We start from the raw sequence: 27,645 nt of genomic DNA, 5'->3' as shown, positions 1-27,645 counted from the left end.
TATGTTGTGTTTGCTGGGGCAGTTGAGACACAAGCTATTGCCTAAATGCAGGTCGTGTGCCTTTGAGATTCCCTATGTGCCTGATTGCCAGTTCTATTTTCATTAGATGCTGCCTCCCGGTTGCTTTGTGCTATAGAACGTGCTACTTTTTCATAAATACATAATGAATTTAGGTGGCAGCCAAGAGAATTTTGTTTACTCCATCGTCAACTGTATGATCACATAAGTGGGGCCCAGTGTCTTCTCTTAGGGATCCCATTTTGGAATGTAATTAATGCTTCGTTAACCATGCATTAACTTCTGCATTTTTAAATTGCTCTTGATAAAACCTCGGCTCATCCTGTTTTTTTTTCTATAGCCAACAGCGTCTTTTCAGTTGGCACTGATGGAACCCTAGAGATTTTTAGTAAAAGCTTCCAGCCATCGGTTATCGGCTTCATGTTATATTGACATTGCCTGTAAAGGATTTGATACATAGTTCAGGCGATGGGATTTTCACAGCCTGGGAATAGCCTGATTAATGTCCCGTGTCAAGACAAAGTCTAATGGTAATCAGGAGGAGGCTGATGCATAGTAAATGGGTAAACAGAGAATCTCCTTGTCCTTAGTTGTGACATTGCACGATTAACACAAGACTCACTTGATTCTGCGGACTCTATAGGCATGTGCTGTGTAATATGACATACAGTAAAAACATGGATCAAAGTTTACACGGAACCTGTCATCAGATTTTTGCTACCTCATCTGAAAGTGGCATAAAGTAGAAAAAGATACCCTGATTCCAGCGATGTATCACTTATATTTCTGGGTGCAGCCATTGTGGCACAATCAGAGTTTTTAGATTTAACAATGCAGCAGAGCTGAGAAAGCTAGCCCCGCCCCCACCAGGCTCTCTATGTAAATTGTCTATTGACAATGAGCAGCTTATCAAAGGAAGGGGTGGAGTCAGATAAATTGCTAGTCTGGACAGTGATAATGTCCTGGTGATAAAATATTCACGATATGGAAACAACAGCACACAGTCTAAGGCTATGTGCACACGTTGTAGATTGGGGTGCAGAATTTTCTGCTCAAAATCCGCATCTCCTGGCAGAAAACGCAGGTGCAGATTTGACGCGTTTTTATGAGGATTTTGTGCATTTCTGTTGCGGATTTTGTGCGTTTTTTACCCCTGTGGATTTCTATAATGGAAGGGTGCAGAAACGCTGCAGATCCGCACAAAAGAAGTGACATGCTACTTCTTTTGATCCGCAGCGTTTTTCATGCGGAATTTTCCGCACCATTAGTACAGCTTTTTTTTTCCTATTGATTTACATTGTACTGTAAATCACTTTGCGGATCTGCAGCGTTTCTGCATGGAAAAAACGCTGCAGATCTGCACTAAATTCGCATCGTGTGCACATAGCCTAATAAGTGAGATATCGCTGAAATCAGTGTCTTAGCCCTTATCATATGCTGCCATCATATTACATAGCAAAAGCCTGCTGCTGACAGATTCCTTTTAAGGGCCAACTTTCTCCTAGGGATACAGTCTCAGCACTGTATCTAAGTCCTGTGACCAATGCAAAGTGACTTTTGTGCATTGCACAAAGTGCACATGCCCCCTACTTCACCTAACTATGCTCCCAAATTCATATAAATATAATATTTTTTGTGTGTTTTTGCAGCTGGCACTTGAATAGCAGCGCTGTATTGATTAGTGCAAAGGTAGCCATGGTTAACTGCTCCATTCATTGACTATAGTCCTACCTAAGAAAGCGAGTAGAGAGCTTGGCTATTTCTGGCAGTCCATAGACAATGATTGTAGTAAAAATCAAGCATGCTCACCTCTGTTCCAATCAAGACAGGGCTGCAAACACTGGGTTCTGGTTTCTCAAGATTGCGGGTGGTCCCAGTGATAAGACCCTGGTGATTTGTGGTACCTGCTGTCTATAGGATAGAGGATTACTTATTGTCCAGGGAATACCCAACAGGACAGGAGATAACTTACTACCTTGCAAATAACCATTAAGTAATGTCTAGTAAGAAAGACAAGAGTATCAGGTTGCTCAGAGGTGTATCTAGGGTTTCTGGCACCCGGGGCAAGAATTCATTTTGGCGCCCCCCAAGGACATATGCCCCCCGTCAGCCCCATCATTGCCCTCTCCTCCCCCACCATCCCCATCATTGCTCTCTCCCCGTCAGCCCCATCATTGCCCTCTCCTCCCCCACCATCCCCATCATTGCTCTCTCCCTGTCAGCCCCATCATTGCCCTCTCCTCCACCATCCCCATCATTGCTCTCTCCTCATCAGCCCCATCATTGCCCTCTCCTCCCCCACCATCCCCATCATTGCTCTCTCCCTGTCAGCCCCATCATTGCCCTCTCCTCCCCCACCATCCCCATCATTGGTCTCTCCCTGTCAGCCCCATCATTGCCCTCTCCTCCTCCACCATCCCCATCATTGCTCTCTCCCTGTCAGCCCCATCATTGCCCTCTCCTCCCCCACCATCCCCATCATTGCTCTCTCCCCGTCAGCCCCATCATTGCCCTCTCCTCCCCCACCATCCCCATCATTGCTCTCTCCCCGTTAGCCCCATCATTGCCCTCTCCTCCCCCCCACACACCATTCACTTCTCTGCACATACCCCTGCAGCGTGACACACACACACTCACACACACCTCTCACCTCTCCTCGCACTCTGCCACAGCATCTCATCGCCTTCCTCTGACACAGCCGGCCGCTGAGAGATGACGTCATCCAGTGGCACGTCTGTGTGAGAGGAAGCAGGAAGACAGATCGCTGGGCAGCGGAGCTGCAGGGATTTCTCCCTGCCTGCCACAGCCACCCTTCAGGGGCCCCCCTCCACCTCTGCACATTTTGGGAGACGGCGCTTGACAGTCGGCACAGAGAACAGCTGACTCCCAGACCGTGGGCGGCAGAATGCAGCCGCCAGGGGAGACACTGCGGACCACCAAATTAGGCGGCCTGACTGCGCCCCCCTGCCGGCTGCGCCCGGGGCATATGCCTCGGCTGCCCCCCCTAGATACACCACTGCCCATACTGTCCAGATTTGTGCCCCCATAATGTTCAGATTTGTGCCCCCATACTGTCCAGATTTGTGCCACCATACTGTCCAGATTTGTGCCCCCATACTGTCCTGATTTGTGCCCCCATAATGTCCAGATTTCATTTGTGCCCCCAGATTTCATTTGTGCCCCCATACTGTCCAGATTTCATTTGTGCCCCCATACTGTCCAGATTTCATTTGTGCCCCCATACTGTCCAGATTTCATTTGTGCCCCCATACTGTCCAGATTTCATTTGTGCCCCCATACTGTCCAGATTTCATTTGTGCCCCCATACTGTCCAGATTTGTGCCCCCTTAATGTCCTGATTTGTGCCCCCTTAATGTCCTGATTTCTGCCCCCATCCACATCCCCCCCATTTCATGATATGTTCCAGGCTCAGTCTTTCATCCAGCTGCCCCCCTAGCTAAGGCTTTGCTTCATGGTCCTCAGACTCACAAGTGACACATACCCATTTGCACCGTTGCCCCTGGCCGCTGCTCCCTCCCCCTCCCCCTATCATGCATGCAGCTAGGCAAGCTCATTTCAAAGTTAATCATTCAGAAATCTGATTCTGAAGGTTCGGACGGACGGTCGGTGTCTTCAGACTTCAGCTCCATTACCCGGTCCCCGCTGCTGCGGTCTGGAGAACTTACCACCAGCACTGACCGACGTCACCGTCCATCCAACTCCAACACTACACCCGAACACCGGCGCAACGAACGAAGCAGCAGCCTGTCACACGCTCAGTGACGTCAGCCGCTGCTGGTGCTTCCCTGATGCGGAAGTGCCAGCGGCGGTCAGCGCCTCTCAGCGGTTGTCAGGGGCGCAGGCGGCGGGCACTGGATTAAACTGAGAAGGGAAGGGCATCTCACAACAAGGCAAGCCGGCGACCCGGTACTAGCGACGCGCAGCAGCAGCACTTTCTCTGAGCCGGCTGTCAATTTGACAGCACAGCCGGCTTAGAGAACGAACGGGAGTATCTCAGACTGTGGGCAGCAGAATGCCGCCGGCGCCGACGAGGAGCCTGCCTTGGACCGCCACAATGCCGCATCATCAGGCGGCCCCGCTGGTGCCCCCCTGTCGGCTGTGCCCGGGGCACAAGCCCCGGCTGCCCCCCCTGGATATGCCACTGAGGTTGCTGCTACCTTTGTACTGAGCTGAATGGGTCTCAAAAAGGAGGAATTCTGGAGTTGTGCTTGGGTATTGGTAAGAGTAGATGTTCCGTATGGTAAAGTAGATGTATATATAATAAATTAATATGTGACAACTATGTAAAAGAAAGTAACCTACGCTAATATGTTGTATTATGATGTTAAGTAAAAAATAGAAATAAAGCTTGATGGAGATAGGGGGTCTACAGTAACTGATTACCACAAGCAGGTTAGGGGGGCATACATACAGCACGCATCACATAGACTTCTATCACTCAGCTTCCCACATATAGCTTCTGATTAGAAATGACCCATCTCTAGTTCTACTATATTATCCTGATTTTCTCCACATTCCAATAATTCATAAGTGACATTGATTATTTTGTGGTTGCCTCCTGCCCTTTTCTCTGCCCAAATTAACACCTTTTTTATCTGTATTCAGTAACTTCAACTTGGGTGTTCCAAGAAACCAGTATAAGGCCGGGGTCAAACTTGCGTGTGTAATGCGAGAAACTCGAGCATCAATACCCGGCACTGCCACCGGCACTCGGGACCAGAGCGTTCAGCTACATAGAAATATATGCAGCCGCACACTCTGATCCAGAGTGCCGGTGGCAGTGCCGGGTATTGATGCTCGAGTTTCTCGCATTACACATGCAAGTGTGACCCCGGCCTAAGAAGCAAAACTGTGACAAGCTACACTACTGAAGGAGTTGTCTCAGAACAGACATTGGGTTATATAGCCAAGAATTAACATTAATGTCCAATTGACAGAAGACTAACTGCTGTGATCTTCATGACTGATCATTAGGGTAAAGTGCCTCCACTTTCTTCCTTACTCCAGAGACTAGATGATCATCCTACTACAGTCTATGGTTGAGTGTCCAGGTGCTCAGAAGAAGAGCTAAGCCTAGAAATATGATACCAATCTCCACTGACAATTTCCTTACAAGGGTTGCCTTTTAGGATGTTGTCTTATTGGGGCACTCAGACATCATAGAGGGGATTCATAGTTTTGGATGTCCCTGTATAAGCTTTTACAAAAAGAACCCACTGATTTTAGTAGATGCCATGTTATAAAACAACAGGCAATCTGCAGAAACTGCAATCGCGGAGATCAGTATTTCTCTGTAGCTTTTATTTTACTGACTTAAATATAACTCGAGTAAGTGTAAATTTAAGTCATAAGTGAAAAAGCTGATTATTGGATTATTGATTTCTATCTTAATTCATTGTAAAATGAATCTGCATATACAGTGACAGCTACAATGACCTTCAGCTTGTAAAATTACACCGAACACAATGCCCTGTAATGTCTTACTAGTTAAAGATGATCTTTTTAAGATAGCTCATGTCTTAAGGTACCGTCACACTAAACGATATCAATAGCGATCCGTGACGTTGCAGCGTCCTGGCTAGCGATATCGTTGAGTTTGACACGCAGCAGCGATCAGGATCCTGCTGTGATATCGCTGGTCGTTGATTAAAGTTCAGAACTTTATTTGGTCGTCAGATCGGCGTGTATCGTTGTGTTTGACAGCAAAAGCAACGATACCAGCGATGTTTTACAATGGTTACCAGGGTAAATATCGGGTTACTAAGCGCAGGGCCGCGCTTAGTAACCCGATGTTTACCCTGGTTACCAGTGTAAAATGTAAAAAAAACAAACAGTACATACTCACCTTCGCGTCCCCCGCCTTCCGCTTCCTGCACTGACTGAGCACCGGCCATAAAGTGAAAGCACAGCACAGCGGTGACGTCACCGCTCTGCTGTTAGGGCCGGCACTCAGTCAGTGCAGGAAGCGGACGCCGGGGGACGCGAAGGTGAGTATGTACTGTTTGTTTTTTTTACATTTTACACTGGTAACCAGGGTAAACATCGGGTTACTAAGCGTGGCCCTGCGCTTAGCAACCCGATGTTTACCCTGGTTACCCAGGGACCTCGGCATCGTTGGTCGCTGGAGAGCGGTCTGTGTGACAGCTCTCCAGCGACCAAACAGCGATGCTGCAGCGATCGGCATCGTTGTCTGTATTGCTGCAGCGTCGCTTAGTGTGACGGTACCTTCAGGGTATGTTCTTGTGTCAGATATTTCCTTTGGTTTATGCCAATGTTTATTTGCTGTGGAATTTGAGCCTAAAGGCCCCGTCTCACATAGCGATTTACCAACGATCACGACCAGCGATACGACCTGGCCGTGATCGTTGGTAAGTCGCTGTGTGGTCGCTGGGGAGCTGTCACACAGACCGCTCTCTCCAGCGACCAACGATCAGGGGAACGACTTCGGCATCGCTGAAACTGTCTTCAACGATGCCGAAGTCCCCCTGCAGCACCCGGGTAACCAGGGTAAACATCGGGTTACTAAGCGCAGGGCCGCGCTTAGTAACCCGATGTTTACCCTGGTTACCAAAAAAAACAAACACTACATACTCGCCTTTCGGTGTCCAGGTCCCTTGCCGTCTGCTTCCTGCTCTGACTGAGATCCGGCCGTACAGCGAGAGCAGAGCGCAGCGGTGACGTCACTGCTGCTCTCACTTCTCACTTTCCGGCCGGCAGTCAGTGAGAGCAGGAAGCAGACGGCAAGGGACCTGGACACCGAAAGGCGAGTATGTATTGTTTGTTTTTTTTGGTAACCAGGGTAAACATCGGGTTACTAAGCGCGGCCCTGCGCTTAGTAACCCGATGTTTACCCTGGTTACCAGTGAAGACATCGCTGGATCGGTGTCACACACACCGATTCAGCGATGTCAGCGGGGCCTCAACGACCAAAAAAAGGTCCAGGCCATTCCGACACGACCAGCGATCTCGCAGCAGGGGCCTGATCGCTGGTACGTGTCACACATAGCGAGATCGCTATGGAGGTCGCTGTTGCGTCACAAAACTTGTGACTCAGCAGCGATCTCGCTAGCGATCTCGCTATGTGAGACAGGGCCTTTACCCTGAATCTCTGCAATACATATTCAGGCTAAACTGGCACGTCGGCAGACGATTAGCACTTTTCAATTAGGCTAATCTGCATGCCGCTATGCACTGCGATTTACACAAGGAATCCACACGGAAGCCAATTCAGTATGTGCTATGTTTGTCCCTTCTTTAAAATGGTTGCCAAAGTAATGTTGCCACGTGTGGGGGAGGGTTCTGCAGGTAGGGTTTTCACAGCATACTTACCGTATTTTCCGGCGTATAAGACGACTTTTTAACCCCTAAAAATTGTCCCAAAAGTCGGGGGTCGTCTTATACGCCGGGCACGGCGTGTGCAGGGAGCGATCCTGGATGTTCCCAGGGTCTGAAGGAGAGGAAACTCTCCTTCAGGCCCTGGGATCCATATTCATGTAAAAAATAAAGAATAAAAATAAAAAATATGGATATACTCACCCCTCCGAGAAGCCTGGCTGTCACCGCTGCAAGCGTCTGCCTCCATTCCTAAGAATTGCAGAGTGTGAAGGACCTTCGATGACGTCACGGTCAGGTGACCGGTCACATGAGCGGTCACGGACCAATCACAAGACCGCGACGTCATCGAAGGTCCTTCAAGCTCTGCAATTCTTAGGAACGGAGGCAGACACTTGCAGCGGTGACAGCCAGGCTTCTCGGAGGGGTGAGTATATCCATATTTTTTATTTTTATTCTTTATTTTTTACATGAATATGGATCCCAGGGCCTGAAGGAGAGTCTCCTCTCCTCCAGACCCTGGGAACCACACGCCGTATAAGATGACTGGGCGTATAAGATGACCCCCGTCTTATACAGCGGGCATATCCCAAATTCCATATTTTATATGGAAAAGTTGGGGGTCGTCTTATACGCCCAGTCGTCTTATACACCAGAAAATACGGTAGATTTTAAAGGGAATCTGTCAGTAGGATCAATCTTCCTAAGCAGTCTATATGGGCATGTAGGTCATTTTTAACAGAATAAAACGATATCTTGATATCTGGGATCCGATGTCTTATTCCAGAGAAATCCATGTTTTTCTTAATATGTAAATGAGCCATTAAGATCTACGGGCGTGACACTGATCACATAGGGAAACTGCTTCCAGAGTAGGTTTTAAATAAAAGGGAGAGTTACCAGCATGAGACATGTAGATCAGGAGTTCATCAGTCATTACATGTCTCACACTGGTAACTCCTCCTTTCATTTAAAATAAGATCTGGAGGCAGATTCTCAGCAAGATCTATGTCCGGCCCATAGCACTGAACAGCTCGTTTGCATATTGAGGAAAATGTGGATTTCTCTGGAATAAAACATTGGATTGCAGATATGAGGGTATCATTTTATTCAACTTTCTATGACCTATATCCCCTATATATAGATTAGAAGGGTTGATCCTACTGACAGCTTCTCTTTAATGTACAAAGGCTTTACAAGTCAGAAATGCACATTTGTTAGTCAATCTCAATCTAGATAAATCCCATAGTCTTATGTTTTTTAACATAGAAATTCTATGGCCATTAAGCTGGAGCATATGGGCTAATGCCAAGGGAGCCCTGAATTGTTTTATAGGATGTAGAAATTTCTAATGGTGGTCTTGTCTTCTCCTATACACCACCTGGTTTAGATACAAATAAAGATATTGTTAGAGTTATGAAAATGTACGGAACTGACAGGGACAGTGGAGTACAGCGCTAGGCTATTTCTGGCCATTCCATTCAAAGTGGGGTCTTAAGTCCTCCGTTCTGGCAAATGGTGGCTGTCTTTGGGTTATTTTCAGAGAAATTACCTGTGGAATTGCAGCTTGTAGTGGATCAAAATTACATCAGGGCCCCTGCGAGCAGTGTGGGTAAGTGATAGAACCCCCAATATAAGATAGGTAGCCTATAGCATCTGGTTATGCCATGGAAGTACAGTAATCTATTCCAGGAATCCACTCATATAATGTATAGCTATCAGCTCTTCTACAGAAATAGACAGCGTCGACCTGGGTTGTGGAAAGTCTAGGAAAAAAATATTTTTCCAATAACATGTCTGCTATGTTTCAACCTGCAGGTGTTGATCAAGCTGATGTAATTGTGTTGTAATTCGACATCCTCTTCCTCATTTGTCAGGGAAGAGTCTTATTGCCCCAATAGAAGTTAGATCTCTTGCTGGGTTTGTTAAAATTAATAGATCCAGTCACCGTTAATGTACTGGCTATTCTACAGACTTCTGCATAGTATCCTACAATCTGTTACGAAAAGTTTATGTTAGCAAAAAAAGAGTTACAAAATGCTAGTATGTAAACAATCTATAGAACCGACACGTCTGAGTATTTTGATCCGTTATTTTCCTTTTTTCATGTGTCATCTTTTTCCAATGATAAAACCTTGTTATTGTCATGTACCATAAAATGAAAGCAGTGTCTCTGCCATAAAAAAAATAATATAATTGAAACTAAATAAAGGTCACACATATAAACCAAAAGCATACTGTAAATTGCTGAAGAATGAGAAATGTGATAACTAGGACACAAAGGGATGAAAACCTTATGACCTAGAAATGATGAAATAAAAGTATAAGAATGTACATAAGCTGCCAGGGAGCGCAGGATCTTTCTATCACACAATACCATGGGACAGTGTAGAAGCCTCAGCATATCATTGCACAGTGACAGGTCTGCAGAACGCCGGACCATAGTAATGTACTCTAAACATTAACGTGTTGCTCTCTGGGATACGTTATCATGACTTGTTCTGAAAAGGATAAATGACAGATATATATATATATATATATATATATATATATATATATATATATATATATATATATATATATATATATATATATATATATATATATATATATATATATATATATAATATACACACACACAGTCATGACCAAAAGTGTTGGAACCCTTGAAATTGTTCCAGAAAATTAATGCAATTACACATTTTTTTATCCATATGTTTATTTCCTTTGTGTTTCTTGGAACACAAAAAACAAGGAAAAAAAGGCATATTGGACATCATTTCATAAAAAAACACTCAAAATGGGTCAGGTAAAATGGTAAATTGTTAGCACCTTTTCCAAAATTGTTGGTAAACAATTTTGTTTCAAGCATGTGATGCTCATTCAAACTCACCTATGGCATGTAACAGGTATGTAAGAAAAAAGGGTGAAGGAGCTTGATCATGCTAGTTAAAATGTAGACAGGAGGATCGGACGGAAGGGTGCCATATCTGGGGCAGTGCAGCAATGATGAACCAAGGGGAAGATTGAAGAGACAGCACATTCAAGGTAAATAAAAGTCAATAATTCTTTAATCTGTATCCATTAAAAGACGAACAAGGGATTTAAAACTGACGCGTTTCTTTTGAATCACTTGTCTCGTCAACAGTCTGAAGACTTGAGAACCAAAAATGCTGAAAAATATCAAAAATCTCAAGGTTTCAAGTCCATCTCTAGAGATCTTGATGTTTCTTTGACCATGGTGCGCAACATAATCAACAAGTTTACAACTCGTAACACTGTAGCTAATCTCCCTGGACGTGGATGGCATAGAATAATTCATGAAAGGTTGCAATGCAGGATTGTCAGGATGATGGATAAGCAGCCCCAATCAAGTTCCAAAGAAATTCAAGCAGTCCTGCAGGATCAGGGTGCATAAGTGTCAGCGCAAACTATTTGTCGACATTTGAATGAAACGCTATGGCAAGAGACCTAGGAGGACCCCACTGCTGACACAGAGACATAAAAAAGCTAGATTTCAGTTTCACAAAATGTACGTGACTAAGCCAAAATCCTTCTGGTAAAGCGTCTTATGGATAGATGAGACCAAGATAGAGCTTTTTGGTAAAGTACATCATTCTACTCTTTACCAAAAATGGAATGAGGCCTACAAAGAAAAGAACACAGTACCTACAATCAATTATGATGGAGGTTCAAAGATGTTTTGGGTTTGTTTTGCTGCCTCTGGCACTGGGTGCATTGATTGTGTGCAAGGCCCGATCACTAAACGGCGTAATGAGTAAAAAATTCAAAACAGCAGAATTACATTTCTTTGGTCGCTGCTACATTGCAATAAAATGCAAGAACAGGTGATCAAAAGATCGTATCTACACCAAAATGGTATTAATAAAAATGTCATCTCGGCGAGCAAAAATAAGCCCTTACCCAGCCCCAGATCACAAAAAATGGAGACGCTACAGGTCTCGGAAAATGGTGCCTTTTTTTAAACAAATTTTGGATTTTTTTTCACCACTTAAATAAAAAAAGAACCTACACATGTTTTGTTTCTATGAACTCATAATGACCTGGAGAATCATAATGGCAGGTCAGTTTTAGCATTTAGTGAACATAGTAAAAAAAACCCCAAACAACGGAATTGCACTTTTTTTTGCAATTTCACCGCACTTGGAATTGTTTTCCTGTTTTCTATTACACGTTATGTTAAAACCAATGGTGTTGTTCAAAAATACAACTTGTCATACAAATACAAGCCCTCACACAGCCAGGGCCATATTTAGAGTTTCTGCTGCCCTAGGCACTTTTAGTGCTGCCTCCCCCTTTGGTGAGTATGACACTATCGGCAGTGACTTTGGCAAGAATCGCTGATGTGAAAGTCACCTTTTGCAGCAGATCTGGCAGTTTTTCTGCATCTGCCGCGTAACAGATCACTTATGGCAACACTGCATTCGGCCTCATTCATTCCCTATGGGATTTGCGGCACTTGCCGTGATCTGGAAAATGCGGTACCATACCTCCCAACTTTTGAAGAAGGGAAGGAGGTATAAAGTTTGCGGCACGCGTAGTGTGCTGCGGCAAATTTTAGGCCACACCTCTGACCACACCCATTTCACAACTAGTCACACCCATATCCTTGTCCCAACCACAGCCATTTAGCACTGCTGATCACACTGTTTTATATACAATAATTATAAACAAAAAAAATATGGCCACACAGTGCTCCATACTGTATAATGGCCACATATGATGCTCAATACTGTATAATGGCCACACATGATGCTCCATACTGTATAATGGCCACACATGATTTCCATACTGTATAATGGCCACACATGATGCTCAATACTGTATAACGGCCACACAGTGCTCCATACTGTATAATGGCCACACATGATGCTCAATACTGTATAATGGCCACACATGATGCTCAATACTGTATAACGGCCACACAGTGCTCCATACTGTATAGTGATCCCACATGATGCTCCATACTGTATAACAGCCACACATGATGCTCCATACTGTATGATGGCCACACATGATGCTCAATACTGTATAATGGCCACACATGATGCTCAATACTGTATAATGGCCACACAGTGCTCCATACTCTATAATGGCCACATATGATGCTCCATACTGTATAATGGCCACACATGATGCTCAATACTGTATAACGGCCACCACACATGATGCTCCATACTGTATAATGGCCACACACAGTTCTCCATACTGTATAATGGCCACACATGATGCTCAATACTGTATAATGGCCACACATGATTCTCCATAGTGTATAATGGCCACACAGTGCTACATACTGTATAATGGCCACACAATGTTCCATACTGTATAATGGCCACACATAGTGCTCCATACTGTATAACGGCCACACACAGTTCTCCATACTGTATAATGATCCCACATGATGCTCCATACTGTATAATGGCCACACATGATGCTCCATACTGTATAATGGCCACACATGATGCTCCATACTGTATATCGGCCACACATGATGCACCATACTGTATAACGGGCACACATGATGCTCAATACTGTATAATGGCCACACACAGTTCTCCATACTGTATAATGATCCCACATGATGCTCAATACTGTATATTGACCCCCCTCCTGTATGCATGGCTCATCTCCCTCCCATCCCATATGCATGGCTCATATCCCCCCTCCTGTATGCATGGCTCATATTCCCCCTCCTGTACGCATGGCTCATATCCCCCCTGTATGCATGGCTCATATTCCCCCCTGTATGCATGGCTTATATTCCCCCCCTGTATGCATGGCTCATATTCCCCCCTGTATGCATGGCTCATATTCCCCCTCCTGTATGCATGGCTCATATTTCCCCCATGTATGCATGGCTCATATTCCCCCCTGTATGCATGGCTCATATTCCCCCCCTGTATGCATGGCTCATATTCCCCCTGTATGCATGGCTCATATTCCCCCCCTGTATGCATGGCTCATATTCCCCCCATGTATGCATGGCTCATATTCCCCCCTGTATGCATGGCTCATATTCCCCCCCTGTATGCATGGCTCATATTCCCCCTGTATGCATGGCTCATATTCCCCCCCTGTATGAATGGCTCATATTCCACCCCCCTCCTGTATGCATGGCTCAAATTCCCCCTTTATGCATGGCTCATATTCCCACCCTTATGCATGGCTCATATTCCCCCCCTTATGCATGGCTCATATTCCTCCCTGTATGCATGGCTCATATTCCCCCCCTGTATGCATGGCTTATATTCCCCTCCTGTATGCATGGCTCATATTCCCCCTGTATGCATGGCTCATATTCCCCCTCCTGTATGCATGGCTCATATTCCCCCCTGTATGCATGGCTCATATTCCCCCTGTATGCATGGCTCATATTCCCCCCCTCCTTTATGCATGGCTCATATTCCCCTCCTTTATGCATGGCTCATATTCCCGCCCTTATGCATGGCTCATATTCCCCCCCTTATGCATGGCTCATATTCCCCCCTGTATGCATGGCTCATATTCCCCCCTTATGCATGGCTCATATTCCCCCTCTGTATGCATGGATCATATTCCCCCCCTTTATGCATGGCTCATATCCCCCCTGTATGCATGGCTCATATCCCCCCTGTATGCATGGCTCATATTCCCCCTCCTGTATGCATGGCTCATATTCCCCCCTTATGCATGGCTCATATTCCCCCCTTATGCATGGCTTATTAAAAAAACCAAACAAAAAAAAACCTTGCTCAGGTGCCGCCCCCTGCATTGTCCCCGCCCTAAGCACGTGCCCTCAAGTGCCTAGTGGCAAATACGGCCCTGCACACAGCCATACTGACAGAAAATAAAAAAGTTATGGCTTTGGGAAGAAGGTGAGCAAAAAATGGAAATTCAGAGACTGAAATACCCCTGGTCTTTAAGGGGTTCAAATGTGAGAGACCTTGAGCAGTTTGCAACAGAAGACTGGTCCAAATTTCTTTTTGAGAGGTGTAAGGAGCTTGTTGATAGTTATAGGAAGTGACTGCAGGGTCACTCAATACAGTATTGAGCATCATGTGTGGCCATCATACAGTATGGAGCATCATGTGTGGCTGTTATACAGTATGGAGCATCATGTGGGATCACTATACAGTGCAACCAAATATTAAGTTTAGGGTGCCAACAATTTTGCCTGGCCCATTTTTAGGGTTTTGTGTGAAATTATGTCCAATTTGTCTTTTTTATCTGTTTTTTTTTGGGTTGTTCCAATACACGCAAACAAAATAAACATGTGTATAACAAAACATGTGATTGCAATAATTTTGGGGGAGAAATACTTAATTTTCTGGAACAATTTCAAGGGTACCAACACTTTCGGCCATGACTGTGTGTGTGTGTGTGTGTGTGTGTGTGTGTGTCCACACACACACACACACACACACATAATTTCTTTTAAAATCTTTTTTACTTGATTATGTGAAGGTGAAGGAGTTGCAACTTGCAAGCACTCCTCTATGCAGTATGAGCAACATTGATCATAGATCTTCATTTTTACCTATTTGCTAATGTGTACTATTACAAGTCACAAAGTAAAAATTACTTTATAAATATTAACTCAGGAGCTACATTTCTTTCTAGTCAATGCACATAGTAATTGTAACCTTTCTTAACTGTGCCCAGGTCAGAAGTGAACCTGCACCAGATGGTAGACTGCCACTTCTTTGGAATTAAGCCATGTGTGAAGGTAGGAAGATATTTATTGTAATGAAAATATACAGTCACTGGTTTAACTGGAGCAAGGTTTTTTCTATGGGCAAACCATATGTGAAGGTTCAATCTATCAATCAACTAACAGATATTCCTGTGCAAGGATACTAGATATACTGCACATAGTGAATACACACTATTTAGTATTATTTATATCATCTGATTATATTTCTTATTGAGCCGCCCAGGTACAGAGAGTTTCAAGAAGACAGATATATTCTTCCAAAACATTGATCAGAATCAGTCCACCAAACTATGTTAATACTATTCACTGATTCATCATCATAGCAAGCCTAAAGACGTTGTGTCAGTGGTTGCCTGGCAGTTCTAAAATGGCTACCATGGACAAGCTTAGTGTAAGCCATTCCGTTTACCAGATCCCAGGGGTTTCCCTGGCATTAACCCTTTAAATCCTGTACCGGGATCTCAACTGAAATAGGGGCCCCTGGGCTGTAGTCGTGGAATAAGCTGGTGTTTGGTGGTGCAGGTTGGCAGGAGTGGTCAGATAGCAGTGTCAGAATCACGAATGCAGGAAAAGTACAACATTAGAATCCATAAGACCAGTCAGAAACACAATCTGAGGTAAAAACAAAAAACAATGATAACAACAAGGAGCTAATTAAGCAAGACTGAACGTTAGAAGCACAATATAATATCTGCCAGCTTCCAGCAGTAAGCTGGAAGCTTAAGGGTATGTGCACACGTTGCGGAAAGGTGTGCGGATTTTTCTGCACTGATTTTGGTAAATCCACACTGCGGATTTACTGCGGAATTGCCACTGATTTACCGCGTTTTTTCCGCGTTTTTTGTGCTGATTCCACCTGCGGACAAACAAAAAACAATGATAACAACAAGGAGCTAATTAAGCAAGACTGAACGTGAGAAGCACAATATAATATCTGCCTAGAATTGACATGCTGCGGAAGAAACAACGCATTTACGCATGTTTTTTTCCTCAGCATGTGCACTGCGGATTTTGTTTTTCATAGGTTTACATGATACTGTACAACGCATGGAAAACTGCGGCGAATCCGCAGCGGCCAATCCAGTGCGGATCAGCAGCAAAATCCGCAGTGTGTACACATAGCCTAAGTAGGGTGTGGTGGTTTCCAAATGGCTGGAAAAGGGAGCTGATAACTTCAGCTGCACATCACACACACCTATACTGTCAGACGTCAGTGCCACCCAAATCTAAATGCCTGGACAGAGCCTGCGCTGTCCAGGGCTTCTGGTTCTATTGTCTCTTCTATCACCAGCGTTGCCAGCAGAATGAATAAGCAACAGAAGAAAGGAGGAGCAAGTCCTGGTGGAGATGTGACAGTAAAAATTTGAATATTTTGTTTTTACTGTTTATGTGCAAGTTGCTTCATTTTATATTTAGTACTTCCTCGGGAACTTGAAGCCTATAGATAACGTACTTGGATCTGCTTTTACGAAGGATTGGTTTATTTTATATTACCTGACTACAATGGGTGAAAATTCTAAATTTCCAGGGTAGATGCTGTGCATTATTAAATGTTGCAATGTATGTCAAACACGGAACTCATAATACTGAATCAATCTTGCTCTGTGTTGCTGCCTTAAACTCTTCCAATGAGGAATTTATAGGTGCTATAGGCAAAGGATAAGCAATAAAACCTGTTAATGTGTGAAATGATTCAAGTGAAAGGTTGTTAGTAAATGTAGCATGAAAGACAGCTCAACTGCCTAGAGCAGCTCTAGCAAAAAAAATTTCCTTCTTGACTTTCCTAGTCACTCAGAATTATTTCTGTGCGTGATCATCTCACATGACAAAGCACTAAATAGCTGGAACTGCTCTTCAAATATCTGTCAGGTAGAAATGCTGATGCAAATCCTGTTTTAAAGCAGACTCAGGCTCAGACTCCAGACTCCAGACCCTGGAGCTTAAGGTGGCCCAAAAGGTCTCTGTCACATATGAGAACTTCAATACAATTAAAGACCCATTTTAGTTTGAGGCACTGTCCAGAAATTAAATATTTCGTCTCACAAATTTCAAGTTGCGTTACTGGATTCATTCCTAATTTGAATTGCCAATTTGTATTGATCGCGGGTGCCTATGTGATCGTCACTAAATAAAATTATACCACATTAGAAGGTTGTGGTTTTACAGAGTGTGGTGTAATTATCAGTACTATGTATAATGTCATATTGTGCTAGCTGTGATTTTTTTTGTTTTGTTTTTATCAAACCTTAACTTTTAACCACTTCCCTCCTCAGTCAATTTTCTTTTTTGCATTCTCATTTTTTCCTTTCCAATTGTAACAAGCCATAAGATTTTTTTTATTCTTGTACTGACATAGACATATGATGGCTTTTTTTTGAGGAACAAGATTTAGGTTTGAATTACATTATTCATATTCATGTAGTGTAAGGGAAAATGGCAATAAAATTCCAAGTGCAATGAAATGGTGAAAAAAATGCAATGCACTTGTGGATTTTATTTTTATACTGTTCATTTTACAGTAAAAATTTCCTGTTGACTTGATTCTCCATGTCAGTACAATTATGGACATGCCAAACATATATAGTTTTTTTAAATTATTTTATTGTCTTAAAAAGATTCTAAATTTTGTAAAAAAAAATATTTGTGTTGACATTTTCCACATTAATTTACCGTACATACTCAACTATAAGTCGACCCGCGTATAAGACCTAATTTTGCCATGAAAAACTGGGATTATCACTCAATATTGAGCAGAATTAAGTATGCCGACATTACCCTATATACTGTTTGAACCCAAATGCTGCCTCTTCTATATATCGCATGAGGCCCACACAGCCTTCCCATGTCCAGCATATGAGTCCCACACAGCCTCCCCATGTCCAGCATATGAGGCCCACACAGCCTCCCCATGTCCAGCATATAAGGCCCACACAGCCTCCCATGCCCAGCATATGAGGCCCACACAGCCTCCCCATGTCCTGCATATGTGCCCCGTACAGCCTGCCCATGTCCAGTACATGAGGCCCACACAGCCTCCCCATGTCCAGCATATGAGGCCCACACAGCCTCCCCATGTCCAGTACATGAGACCCACACAGCCTCCTTATGTCCAGCATATGAAGCCCACGCAGCCTCCCCATGTCCAGCATATGAGTCCCACACAGCCTCCCCATGTCCAGCATATGAGTCCCACACAGCCTCCCCATGTCCAGCATATGAGGCCCACACAGACTCCTTATGTCCAGCATATGAGTCCCACACAGCCTCCCCATGCCCAGCATATGAGGCCCACACATCCTCCCCATGCCCAGCATATGAGGCCCACACATCCTCCCCATGTCCAGCATATGAGCCCCACACAGCCTCCCCATGTCCACAGTAAGACACCCATAACCTCCCCATGTTCACAGTAAGACCCCCATAGCTCCATGATGTCCACAGTAAGACTCCCATAGCCTCCCCATGTGCAGCCAAGCATCCGATATACATAAAATAACTAAACAAAAACCACATACTCACCTCATTCTGCTTCTGCTCTTGGTGTCTCCGGTGTGCTGAGTCTCCGTAGTACACAGCTGACGTGATGAAATTACTTAATCGCATCAGCTGTTTCACACGCTGATTGGTGGAGGAAGTGGCCCCTCCTCCACCAATGCAGTCAGCGTGGATATAGACAGGGGAGAGAGCGAGCAGGCACGGTGCGGACCATGGGCCACTGTTTTCAGCTCCTCAGCTGTCTTGGTTTGCGGGCTGGACTGAGACAGCCAGAGGGCTGGATGTGGCCCGCGGGCCGCACATTGCCCTGGTTTGACGTAGAGTCTCTTTAATCCAACATTCCTCATGAGAATGTGATTGCTACATGCAAATATTTCCTTGAAAAAAAAAAATCTGGCTGCAGAATCCGCCCTGCAATTCATTTTTATAAAAAATACGCTCTGGAGGCAGATTCATTTAAAGAAGATCGGTATCTGGCCCATAAATCTTAACAGCTCATTAACATATAAGAAAAACAAGTATTTTTCTGGACTAAAACATCGGATTGCAGATATCAAGGTATCATTACATTCAGCTCCCTATGACCTACCTGCCCATATAGACGGCTTAGGAGGGTTGATTCTACTGACAGATTCCCTTTAAGTATGGGAAAGAGAGAAAAATCTGTGAATTCAAGCTGATAAGGATATTCATGTCTTTGACAATAAGACTCAATCTATTAGCTGGATTTATAACTCGCTACATGGACAAATTTCACACCTCTACTAGATTGACACCAGATCACCAAACTCCAAAGCCATCACTCCCATTGCCTCTCCATTTGTAAAAAAAAAAATCCTTAATTTTATAACCCTGGCTTATCTTTAGGAGGCATCACCCCATCCACACCATGCACAAATGTCTCCTTGTAACATCTCTTAAATGTTTTGCTCTTGTCTCGGTAATTCATTTGGTAATATACCTTATGAAGGAACCTCTGTGCTCTGAAAACTTGCAAATATTCTATTTTTGGATAGCCAATAGAGGTATCACTCTTAGTATACTTTTGTTTTTGGGCATAAAAGTATTTACATAGATTATTTTGACTAACACAGTACCACAATATATTGTACATTGGAAAGTCCCTAAAATTCATGGAATAGTAGAAAATGCCATTTTTCCTAAAATGCTCTATGCGACTATTTGCCTAATTATGCTAGGAAAGAGAAAACAGTAAGAGAAGTCAAGACCACCCAAGTTGGCAAATGAGAGGATATTAGCTGGACAAATCAATGGTCACTTAACAGAAACGAGGTTAGTATGATACCAAAACAAAATTTATACACTAAAAGTGCATTTGCACTGTATGATTATGGTGAATGGGCATACCTAGGATGGAAGTAGTCTGTTGATACCTGAAGAAGGATAAAAATGCATGTTTGTTGGGTGAAATATTTTGTTTTGCCCAAAATATCATCAATCTTGGCAGTGTCTCATCCTGTTTAAACTGAGAACAATTGTAGCTTATGAGCACTAAAGGACCTGAAATCCCATGTACCTTTGTAAATAGACAATAAAACGACTACTGATGGCAAACATGTGGTTGGTTGGTGGTCGATTACATTGTGCAGTGCAAATACAGCCTGATTCTGCACCCATAATGCGACAAAACAGCAGAAATATAAGACAGACAACACATTGGATCAGAATCATGGATTAAAAAACAACGTTCCCGAGATCTGGAGTAACTTTAAATGAATAAATGTTTATCACAAGCTCACTAGTGGTTATGTGTACATGATTGGATAGATATGTGCTTCCTAGCATCATGCCTACTGTGGTCATCATGCATTCAGTACAATGAACCATGACTTATTTTTACAGTTGGTATACCACTTAATTTGTTACTCGATCTTATGATCCTAGGTGAGACTTGCAATCAATACTCTGCAAATTTTAGAACATTGAATAACACATTATCTTTAGGCAATTCAGTGGTATACCTATTGATAAGCATGGCACATGGCACATGCAATTGTTACCATCCACCTCTTGTGTCTCCCCTTTTCCTCATAGATTGTAAGCTTGCGAGCAGCAGGGCCCTCATTCCTCCTGGTATCTGTTTTGAACTGTGATTTCTGTTATGCTGTAATGTCTGTTGTCTGTATAAGTCCCCCTCTATAAGTTGTAAAGCGCTGCGGAATATGTTGGCGCTATATAAATAAAATTATTATTATTATTATTATTATTATTATGGCACTGGAACATCTACATACTGATTGTAAATGGTATTCTACTGTGCACAGTCTACTCACAACCAGTCTCAAAGGGAAGCTATCATCAGAAAATGACCAACTGATTAATATAAAATGAATAGAAGCCTTGTAATTTTTACACTGGGCACTGTTGCTTTTTAGACTCAAACTTCCTTTTGTTTCAGAAATGAACACATGTACATAGCCACAATAACCAAACTCCGACCCCATGAAGCACCTAAATATTGTGTCAGCTGTGACATCACCTATTGTGATTGGTGGATCCTGGGTTTTCAGCTGTATATAAAGTGTTACCTCTCATTGTAATCCTGCCTCTGATGATGTGAAACGTCCTGTCAACTCTCACTTACAGGACAAGGTCTTAAAAAGTCTCAGTGATTTTTTTAAATAAAGATTGAGATATGAAAAATAAAACACTGCCATTAAAAAAAATAAAAAAATAATATATATATGTAACACAAAAAACGGATTTAAATAATAGGTCACTTTCTAATGATAGCTACCCTTTAATATCCTAATGTATGCCACCTATGTATATATAGGTCTTGATATAAACAAGATAAAAATGATTGTATTTTATTGTATGACATTGCATAACTGATCCATACTGTGATATTCTTTCTGATAGAATGGAAAATGCATATATTTTCTATTATTTTATGGTTTCTATCTTTTTTCCATTTATCCAAGAAATTGCATTGCGTATCTGATACAAGCAGTGTGACTGTTGCCCAATTTAATTCTAGTACTGCAAATGAATATGAAGCCAATTCTGTCTTCATTTTGCTGTCTCGATAACTTCAACGTGATAAAATACCAATTGTTGATGGAAAGCAATCTTGACTGCCCTGTACCTGCTGCTGCTTATCAGAAACCTGAGTCGCATGGTTTCCAAGTTCTTCCCATTATCAGTAACACAATGTGGTTGCCCTTAACCTGCGACCTATACTGATAAAGGGAGTTCTGGTGCCGTGAATATCTTGTCTGTTCTTTTCTTCTCTGCATTATCTGTATCTAGAGTCTTATTTGCTCTGTGCTTCTGCGTTCTTGTACTTGTAGTGACTTGGGTCCTTTTACACAAGCAGATCATCTGCCCTTAACAAGCGGTGATATTAAAAGATGATGAAGGCTTTTTCCGGAGTAGCTCCTGCAGTCCTTATTGTCTTCATTTCCTATATTATGCTGCTTAATTAACCTGGGGTCTATGTAAAGTAAATTCCCTTCTTTTACTTATATTGTTTGTGACATGACTTTAAAAGGAATTTTTCATAAACAATTTACATCATCTATCCATAGGATAGGTAATGCGTGTAGTAACGCTGAGGGGTCTGATCACTGGAACTTCCACTGGTCACCAGAACAAGGGGCTCAAGTACACTGTGAGAGTTAGCATTGGAAAATGCTTCATTCGCATAGGGCACTTTGGTCCCTTTTTTGGGGATGTATCATCTATCCTGGAGATAAGGGATAAATGTTGCTGTGGAGACATAGGGTACAGTGGGTACTTTTGCTCGCTGGCCCGGCTATCTTTAGAAAGACTGCATGGACCAGGGCTCATCCCACTGAACGCCCATTCTCTTTTCCCCTGGGCAGAATACTACACATACAAAACAGGGTGCGGGTAAAACAGTGTGGTAATAATTTATTGAACCACCAACAAACAATAACATACAGAACAGTCCCAACACAACCAAAAATGGTGCAAATTACAGAGTTTCACCCTTCCACTGAGTCTTTGGGATTAGAGAAGCTGCGACTTTGGGACTTCCAGGGCCGACTACCCTTACCAAAGGCACCCCACTTTTGGTGGGCACCCACAGAGAGGAGGTGACAACAAGCTTAGGAAGCTGACCAAGAGCAGTGAGGCACATGGACGGGTGACCTGATTGTCCCAACCTGGATTCTTTAAGACGTCTCTTTGGATTCAGCGATGGTCTATAGAGCAGACCTGTGTTCTTCCAGCTGGGGCCATGGTGCCCTATGCTGGCATCCTGAAAAATGTTCCTGGCTCTGGTTTTGTAAAATCTCTCTGATTCCACTTGCAGAATCATAGAAATCCCTTTTTATATCCACATTTGTGGCTCAGGTCATCATCCACAGGTCAGGGGGGAGGTGTGATGAGTTTAACTCTCATTGTTTGAAAAATGTAATTAATCTGCATAGTTCATACTTTTGTTTTGCAGGTCAACAAATTAACTAGCCTGGTACAATGTGCAATCAACATATTAACAAACATCTATTGTTCCATAACCCAGGGTCACTGTGCTCCAGAGATAACAGACAATAAGTTACAACAAACATCAACTCAAATGTCAACATTCAGACAATATGACAACAGGTTTCTTGACCAACTGAAGAAAGAAACACATAAATTCACATTCAGACGATAGACTATGTCTCTGGGCCTACTGAATTTACGTCTGGCAATTTCTCTGAGTCCGTCTTAGCTGAGTTTTCATCCTCCACAACATTCAGGGCATCCAAATGGACCAATTCCTTAATCAAATCCGACTGAGTGTCAGTGGCTTGGTATTCAATCCGTCAAAGCTGGCACAGCTCCTGTAGTTGCCATTTTTTGTTGCAGTTATACATCTGTTTTTCTTCCCAAGTTCGAGGTGTGACATGGTGGCTGTCGGAACCTGCTGTGTATTTGCTGTGACTGTTCTATATGTTATTGTCTTGAGAGCAGGCTTTCAGTGGTGTGAGCCCTGGTCCACGTGGTCTTGGGCCAGCAGACAAGAGCACCCACTGACCCCACCATGTCTCCACAGTTGCTTGTGGAACAACCCATTTAAGGTACAATATAGTCTTAAAATTGCTGGCAATTACTATTTATTATAATTACTACTGACTATTCAACTATTGCTATAACATCTTACCACTTTTTAGTTAATTAAAGGGTTATCAGAATTTAGTGTCAAAATCATGTGACAAGCATAATTTTGTCCTTTGTCATCTATGGAGACATGATGCTCTTCCCCTCGGTACCTATATTAGCTTCCAAGAAAACAGTGTCCAAGTAGGCTTAATAAAACCTAGCCTAATATAGCACTTAGCAAAATGGTTTAAAATGGTATAGAAATTTGCTGCAGTTTTTCTTGCTTAAGTTGGCCATACACATTAGTTAGCTGATTGCTACTTCTTTAACTCCCCCCTACATCAGCTAGGTTGATAGTCAACAGGTACCACTCCAGGGCAGTTCCTGGGTCTGCAGCAGCTGACCACAGGGTCAGGGTCACCGGTACGAGGTACAAGAGGATGAATGCGAAGATGTGAACATGCAATACAGAGTCAGGTCAGGCAACACAGCATCAGAGAATAAAGCGGAGCTGAGAGGTCAGTCAGTATACAAGCTGGGTCGATAACAGGAGGGACAGAACAAACATGCACTCACAGGATCCAGAGCACCCAGAAAGCTGCCAATCAATGGTGCGGGTGAGGCTATACAGAGCTCTGCGTTCAAAGACCTGCTATAGCTGAAGCAGAGGTTTTATCAAAATGATACCAAGCAGCTCTATAAGTGATGCATTGCTGTAATCAGTGTTTCTGCCTCTACTATATGCTGCTCTCAGATGGAGCATCAAAAACCTGGAGACGGACTCCTTTAATAATTTTTAGTTGGTTAATAGGATTTACAAATAAATATGGTATTTGTAACTCTAAAATGACTTTGTTTTATCTTTTTGTGTGCAACAAATATCTTTATTCTTTATTTAGCAAGAATATTGATGACATGGTTAGGGATATAACAAAATGTAAACTATTGTCTAGTTCCTATCTGTAATTCTTGCACTGTCGTTGTTTATTCCATGGAACATCAAGACAAATTAGCTGCTACAAACAATCGATCATTTGGAAACCCAGTGGGAGGAGTTCACATTTCTGTCAAGAAAACACATTACCAATCAATGTAATTTCATTCCTCACTAATGAGCTTCACTTACTGTACTTATTGTAGCTGGGGAGGCTAAAGACAAAGCCAAGTGTTAAGGATTACATTACAGTTTAGTAACGAAGTCTATTGCCTTTACAATACATTTGTATTTTGCTCCTAATCCTTCTACCTGCACACTGATCTGTCCGCATAGTTAATATAATATAGTACCATAGTACGCACAAATCAAACTCCTACAGATTATACAAGCAACTACTCTACAGCTGGGATTCGGCCATAATAGTGCGGTGTAACGTTGTAATTTGTGCAGCTCAGGTATTTCTAGACTCTGATTACAGGTCATAGCTGTGGCACGCATTGCCTAATATTTTACTAGTTTAACAGTGTCAGAATGTGCTTCATATTCTTTTGGAATTTCTAACTCAAGAATTATGTGAATTGCTAAGAATATTCAAATAGAATCTTCAGAAAGGGACAGAACATGATCTCTGGCAACACCTATTTATTGTAGTCATCCTAAAAGTCAATATTGACCCTTTAACAAGCCTTGACACATGACATATAATAATAGTTGTGTATTGAGAATACCTGTTGTCAACGTTAACCAGGTTTTTATTGAATATTGACTACATTTGTACTGTAGACTAGAAGTTGTCCATTTTGGAGGATGAGCAGGGGGTAGCTAAAAAAACTAAATCTCTATCCTCATGTTATTGTCCACTCACTTTACACAGTAGGCTCAATGACATAGTATTAAAAACTCAGTATAGACCTATAGAAACAAAAAAAGATCCTAATACACATTGGCCTAAAATCAATCAAACCTGTTGATGTTGAAGGGATTTGCCGACAGTCTAATGTGTATGGGGGCCTCCTGACTTTTGTAAGAAGTATTATCCTGCCTGTTTGATTTGCAATGGCCATCATTTTGTTTCCATGAGTGTAGTAGCAGCTTTTTCATAGAGAACACTTGAGCACAAACAACAAAGCTCAGTGTTCTTGTGTATAGGGAGTCAGTAGAGATAGCAGTTATCCTCCTCTGATAACAGCAGATTATGGGTCAGGATATCTTAGGGTACCGTCTCACTTAACGATTTACCAACGATCACGACCAGCGATACGACCTGGCCGTGATCGTTGGTACGTGGTTGTGTGGTCGCTGGGGAGCTGTCACACAGACCGCTCTCCAGCGACCAACGATGCCGAAGGCCCCGGGTAACCAGGGTAAACATCGGGTTACTAAGCGCAGGGCCACGCTTAGTAACCCGATGTTTACCGTGGTTACCAGCGTAAAAGTAAAAAAAACCAAACAGTACATACTTACATTCCGGTGTCTGTCCCCCGGCGTTCTGCTTCTCTCCACTGTGTCTGTGCCAGTCGGAAAGCACAGCGGTGACGTCACCGCTGTGCTCGCTTTCCGGCCGGCCGGCGCTCACAGTGCAGAGAAGCAGAACGCCGGGGGACAGACACCGGAATGTGAGTATGTACTGTTTTTTTTTTTTTTACATTTACGATGGTAACCAGGGTAAACATCTGGTTACTAAGCGCGGCCCTGCGCTTAGTAACCCGATGTTTACCCTGGTTACAAGCGAACACATCGCTGGATCGCTGTCACACACAACGATCCAGCGATGACAGCGGGAGATCCAGCGACGAAAGAAAGTTCCAAACGATCTGCTACGACGTACGATTCTCAGCAGGATCCCTGATCGCTGCTGCGTGTCAGACAGCGATATCGTAACGATATCGCTAGAACGTCACGGATCGTACCGTCGTAGCGACCAAAGTGCCACTGTGTGACAGTACCCTTACTCAAGCAACTCACTATTTAGGGAGCTAAAACATACACTATAAGAGATTTTCCAGAATAAATAATCCTTTAACAGAGTTTAACTTTTTTGCCAAGAATAATCATTTTAAAGTATGATCTGCTGAAAACAACATATGAATGACCTTTACACAAATTTCATGTTCCTTATAGAGATGTAACAAATGTTCTTGTCTTGTGAGGTGACCAGGGTGGTAGTCATGGCGATGGGCTGTTGTGTTCCCACACCCTGGCACCCAGCAAAGAAAACAATGTCCTGTCTGATGTGTGTTGTGGGAGTATTGCCCAAAACTCATGTTTGCAGATCCTGCTGATCCCATAGTTCCGTCTCTGGATGATATCACACACTCAGGAACAGATACTGTATTCCTCTTTAAGGCCATGTGCACACGTTCAGTATTTTTCGTGTTTTTTCACATTTTTTTGCTATAAAAACATGATAAAAACGCGAAAAAAATGCTTACATATGCCTCCTATTATTTACAGTGTATTCCGCATTTCTTGTGCAAATGTTGCATTTTTTTCGGCGAAAAAATCGCATCGCGGAAAAAAAAGCAACATGTTCATTAAATTTGCAGAATTGTGGGGATTCCGCACACCTAGGAATGCATTGATCTACTTACTTTCCGCATGCGGCTGTGCACACCATGTGGGAAGTAAGCAGATCATGTGCGGTTGGTACCCAGGGTGGAGGAGAGGAGACTCTCCTCCACGGACTGGGCACCGTATAATTGGTAAAAAAAAAAGAATTAAAATAAAAAATAGTCATATACTCACCTTCGATGGCCCCCGGAGTGTTCCCGCCTCTCACCGCTGCATGCTGCCGCTTCCGTTCCTATAAATGGTGTGTGTGTGAAGGACCTGCGATGACGTTGCGGTCTTCTGATTGGTCGCATGACCGCTCATGTGACCGCTCACGTAACCGCGACGTCATCGAAGGTCTTGCACACACCATCTATAGGAACGGACGCCGCTGAGGAGATCGGCTGTCTGCAGGTGAGTATAACCATTTTTTTTATTATTTTTAAACATTCTATCTTTTACTATTGATGCTGCATAGGCAGCATCTATAGTAAAAAGTTGG

At 43.2% G+C, this 27,645-nt stretch overlaps 1 protein-coding gene across 1 annotated transcript in view; it reads left to right on the top strand.

Moving 5' to 3' along the window:
- Positions 1-27,645, top strand: part of MYO18B (myosin XVIIIB) — a 1,084,067-nt gene that overhangs the window by 94,523 nt on the left and 961,899 nt on the right. Inside the window, exon 12 of the mRNA XM_077295498.1 lies at positions 15,037-15,100. Within this exon, the coding sequence (XP_077151613.1) occupies positions 15,037-15,100 (64 nt within the window). The remainder of the gene's footprint in view (positions 1-15,036; positions 15,101-27,645) is intronic.

The sequence above is a fragment of the Ranitomeya variabilis genome, chromosome 1, assembly GCF_051348905.1.
Source record: "Ranitomeya variabilis isolate aRanVar5 chromosome 1, aRanVar5.hap1, whole genome shotgun sequence".
NCBI lineage: Eukaryota > Metazoa > Chordata > Amphibia > Anura > Dendrobatidae > Ranitomeya > Ranitomeya variabilis.
This window is presented reverse-complemented; position numbering and strand designations above follow the sequence as displayed.